General features: G+C 43.9%; 1 protein-coding gene across 2 annotated transcripts; it reads left to right on the forward strand.

Moving 5' to 3' along the window:
• The first annotated feature begins 31 nt into the window (after nucleotides 1-31).
• Nucleotides 32-4,369, forward strand: srsf2a (serine and arginine rich splicing factor 2a). Of its 2 annotated transcripts, XR_007448204.1 has the most exons (4): nucleotides 32-619; nucleotides 1,947-2,310; nucleotides 3,301-3,393; nucleotides 3,883-4,369. XR_007448204.1 is itself a non-coding variant. In XM_049564182.1 (3 exons), the coding sequence occupies exons 1-2, from the start codon at nucleotides 255-257 to the stop codon at nucleotides 2,284-2,286; spliced, it is 705 nt and encodes a 234-aa protein (XP_049420139.1). In that variant the 5' UTR covers nucleotides 32-254; the 3' UTR covers nucleotides 2,287-2,310; nucleotides 3,301-4,369. The 2 variants fall into 2 exon arrangements, 1 of the variants encoding a protein (XP_049420139.1); XM_049564182.1 differs by having other exon boundaries at nucleotides 3,301-4,369.
• Nucleotides 4,370-4,884: the final 515 nt, after the last annotated feature.

The following is a 4,884-nucleotide window of genomic DNA, read 5'->3' on the forward strand; positions in this document are numbered from 1 at the left end:
GTCGAGCAGCCAATCAGAGGAGGCCAACGCGGGCGCAAAGAAAGGGAAGAGGAAGCTTTCTTGCCGCCATTTCACGTGAAAGCAGCGCGCGACAAGGCCGACAGCCAGTGCCAAACAATTAAACAAAATCGGACAGATTTTGAACCGGATACACCAGCGGGAGATTTGCAAACTAACCGTAACCGTTTACATAACGGTAGGGTCTAACGGGTTTCGACTTTCCTGTCCGGCTGTGTTGCCTGGAGACGAAGAAAATGAGCAGTTACGGTAGGGCGCCGCCAGACGTGGAGGGGATGACCTCTCTCAAAGTGGATAACCTGACTTACCGAACTTCACCGGAGACTCTGCGCCGGGTATTTGAGAAGTACGGCCATGTGGGTGATGTGTACATCCCCCGGGACAGGTACACCAAGGAGAGCCGCGGGTTCGCCTTCGTGCGGTTTCTCGACAAGCGTGACGCCGAGGACGCCATGGACGCTATGGATGGCGCGCTGCTCGACGGGCGGGAGCTCCGGGTGCAGATGGCCCGGTACGGACGACCCCCGGACTCCATGTACAGCCGGAGGGGTGCTCCGCCGCGCAGATACGGAGGAGGGTACGGTGGCCGCAGGAGCAGGAGGTAAACGCTGGTGTGAATAGGTTAAATCATGAAACCCGTTTGTTGTAAAGCGAAGAAGAGCACATGGTTCAAAGCGAAACTAACAGAGATTGAATTTGAACCACTGCATGTTTTTCTAGTGATCATTAAGTAAACACTGTCATTGCGAAATTACATAACTGCACAGCAGTCATCATGATGTCATTATTATAATAATTTGTGTTATAATGCACAGACTGATGTGTTAATATCACTTTAGGGCCTCAGCTAACGTTTATTGCCATTATCTGATGTTAGTAGGCCCAATCCACAGATTATGTTGAGCAGGTAATCAGTTGGCAGGGTTGGAAATTAACTTCTTTGTCCACATTTACATTACCATTGTTTTTCAGGTTGGTGACTGAAGCAAATCTAGCAGCCATTTAAACATTTTACCAGCATTTGGTTGGTGCTAATTTCCAACCCTGATTCGGTCTAATGGTTGTAGCTTTGCAGCACCCAGTCTACCTAGTTTTATCAGGTGGTTGGTCATTAAAATAATTTAGTTAAGGACGATCCTAGTAACTTATTTCCCGAACGTTTAAACAGCCATTTAAAGTTAGACCATCGGACTAGTCTAAAGGTAAGATAGCGTTCAGAAAACAGTCAAAATGGAGCACAATTTAATGTGTGTGTTTAAAGTGTATCTGAAAAAATATTTTAATACAGCTGATTCATGTGGAACTTTGCACCATGCTTATGAACGTTGCACATTATCCTACAAAACATGAAAACAATTCATTATCTAAAAGTTATTAAGTTATTGAAGATGGTGTTTCTTAGGAAAATATATCCTTAAAAAAACTTGCCATAATTTTGCAAGAAATGATAATGTTTAATGTAGTAGAATTTCTGGTGCCAATGAGCAAGGGTAGCAAGATTTATTCAGCTAGTAGACTGATCATGCACATCCCTAAATTTAATGTGCAGGTTTTCCCATATATTAATTTGTAGCAGCCTGCCACGATAACAAAACAGCTGCCTATTGATTTTGATGTTTAGGATTTTGATCTTAAGGAGCACTATTGGAATATGTGTACTGATATCTTATTCATTGCATCACCCTCTCAGAGCGCAGAGCACTCTGCCTGCGATGTATTCATGGACCTGTAACAACCTCCACATTTAAAAAGGAGTCAGGACACACACGCACAAACCAAATCACGCAAAGTTTGCTGATCCTGCCACACGTAGATCTCTAATTCTGTGGGAAACGCTGATGTGTACTTCTTAGATTACATTTGTGAGTGTCCATGTTACTTTGATTTGTTCCTGCTGATTACTGAAGTGTTTCACTCTGTGCCCACAGCCGTTCAGCCAGTCCCCGTCGCCGCAGACGTAGCCGAAGCCGCTCCAGGAGCAGAAGCCGTTCCCGATCCAGGAGCCGCCGCCACTACAGCCGCTCCAGGTCTCGCTCCGACTCCAGATCCAGGTCGAGGTCCAGGTCCAAGTCTAAATCCAAGTCCAAGTCCAAATCCAAGTCCAAGTCCAGGACCCCCAGACGGAGCAAGACAAAGTCTCCCTCCAGGTCTCGGTCCTCCAAGTCAAGGAGTCGAACCCCGCCTTCCAACAGAGGGTCCAAATCCAGGTCTCGCTCCAAATCCAAGAGTAGGCCTAAATCTCCAGAGGACAACGAAGCAGAGACTTAATCCAGACTTGGACACAACATGACGGTATTCAAGGGGAAGGGTGGATGATGTTACTTGTTGCAAATATTATATCTGAGATGGCCATCTGTCATCACATGGGTTGATATCCTGCAGTCTTTGTGTCACGTTAAAGTCATTTGCTCACAAGCAACAAAGACTGCAGAGTCCTGAATGTTTTTATAAACATAAAATAAGATTGGGACTGATATAGTCTACAGTCTGAGGTCTGTGTGTGCTTTACTTTGTCCTCTTCAGCCAATGTAAAACACACACACACACGAGAGAGATTTGGGTTTTATGTTACCTAATGTATCATATATTTAAAATGGGGTGTACATATAGTGTGTATGGGAGGGACGTGGGGTGCTTCACTAAAAAAAATCCGTTCACCTAAATGTGGAATTCTTTCCTCCAAGCTGCGGAGTCCTGTTTGCAAAGAGAGGAGGAGGAGGAGGAGGAGGAGGAGGAGGAGGAGGAGATGGGGGTGTGGCAGTGTGAGAGCAGTTAGTGTGTGACCCGCCCATGTGACCTGCCTGTTGCTGAGAGCGATGGCAGTTGCTAAGGAGCAGGTCACCAAGGCAACGGTGGTTGCTAAGGAGCAGGTCGTCATGGCGGTGGTTCGGGCTGTCAGTTGGTGTATGAGGTGGTGTGGTGAGGTACGTTCGCGGGGATCACAGGCAGATGCATTGAGCACTGCACCCACCTGTGCCTGTGGGTTCCTCCGCCTCTCACAAAGGGAACCGAGGTTTGTTTTTCAAATTCGCCCGAGTGTAAGAGTCTTGTTAGAGCTAGTTTTATTTGGGGGGGGGGGGGGGGTAAAGAAATGTGAACATTACTAGAAATGTTAGGTATGATACATGAAGATGGATACACAGGAAATGCAGTTTGATAAATGTTAGCATCAGGGGAAAGAAGGTCAGACCAGTACTGCATTTAAATACCGAGGTCAGCTGCAGGTGTTGGGATAACCTCTTTGTTTTGCTCTTGTTAACTCTGCTCTGTCTTTCCTTCCAGATCTCAGATGATTGAGCCTTTGCTGAGGACATCAGGATGAGTCTCACAACGAGCAAGTGGACTCCACTATTACCACTGAATGCAGACTGAAAGGTTATTGGAACTTGGTCTAAAATGTTTTAAATTTGACTTAATTTACACATTCTGTAACTTTGACATTGTCATTGTTTGTAAAGTTGAGCATTTCGAAAGGGATTTGTAAGGTGTTTTTTTTTTCTCTCGTTTAAATTGGGCTTTTTGCATTGGATTACATTTGTACTTAATTTTTTTTTAATTAACGTAGCGTTCTTATCGAAATCCCGATAACGATTTCTAGATGGATATGAGTTTTATTTGCAGGGTGTCATGTTGGACGTTCAAAGCCTTTACAGCTATGATAGACCACTCTTTTTGGAAATTAAAAAAGGCTTACTGTACAGTGACATAAAAGTAAAACATTAAAGTATCGCTGTGCCACGTAATTTGTGATTTGCTAATCCGGCAGCATACATTTTCTTTTCTGTCATATCTCTATTTTCTGTCTGGTTAAAGTTGCTTTCCTATGACTCTAACCCTCTTTCTTGTGTATCTTTTGTGCACTAGGCGCAGTTGTGTAGCAGTTGAGTAATGCTGGTTAGCTGTTAAGATGCGGTGCAGTGCGGTGGTGACATGGTGTGGCGTGTTGCGGTGCTGAGTGCCCGGCGCTGTTCCGGGGCTCGACCCTCCGCTGCTGTTTGCCGGTTTGTAAGCTCACAGGTGTGGCAGATCATCCATCCTCTCCTGTCTTGTGACCTTTCCTTCCCTCCATGTGCTGTACAGATTCTCTCCTCCTTCCCTTTCTCTTTATTCTTCTCCCTCCTCTCCCTTCTCCTCCCCTCTGTGGTTTTTCCACTGTTGATAACTGGTTTTGCTCGCTTTTTTTTTTTTTTTTCTTTCTGAAATTGGGTCCAGTGTGACTCCTAGTGAAGGGTTTAAAGGGCAGTCCAGGCTGCTTAATGAATGATTTTTGTGTATTTCATTCCTCTGTGAACCTCTCAAATGTCTTGTAATTGCTTCAGGTGAATGCTAATAAACATCATAGTTCAAATCAGGTTTCGAGTCTTTATTTGTCATATACGAAACAATTATACTTGAAGAGTTGTCAGTCATATTCTTGTTCTCAGGCTGGAGAGGAATGTGTGAGAGGTAGCACGCAGTAAAGCAGACATTTATGACGTCTCTTATTGTGCTACTGCCACATTTATGTCACATTATAATAAAGAAGGGGGCAGCTAACATTGTATGAATTTATTTTTGAAGTTTTTGTGGAAAAACCAAATCTGACAAATTATTTTTTTGCCAAGACTTTATTTTTTTTTTTCAAATTTATTAACCAAATATGACCAAAAAAATAGCAGAGACAGAAAAAAAAACACAGTTCAGAGGGAGCACAACAAATTCAGAGAACCAAGATACACAAGAGCTTTAGGGAAACAGACACAACGATATAGCATGCTGTTGCTACCTAGCTAACTTAATCTTAGCTCTGCATTTAAAGGTTGCACATTGAAGGTGGATGTCTTAATGTCATTGGTTGACATTGGTTTACACTAGCGTACATAAAGC

This window comes from Epinephelus fuscoguttatus, linkage group LG20 (assembly GCF_011397635.1).
Source record: "Epinephelus fuscoguttatus linkage group LG20, E.fuscoguttatus.final_Chr_v1".
Lineage (NCBI taxonomy): Eukaryota > Metazoa > Chordata > Actinopteri > Perciformes > Serranidae > Epinephelus > Epinephelus fuscoguttatus.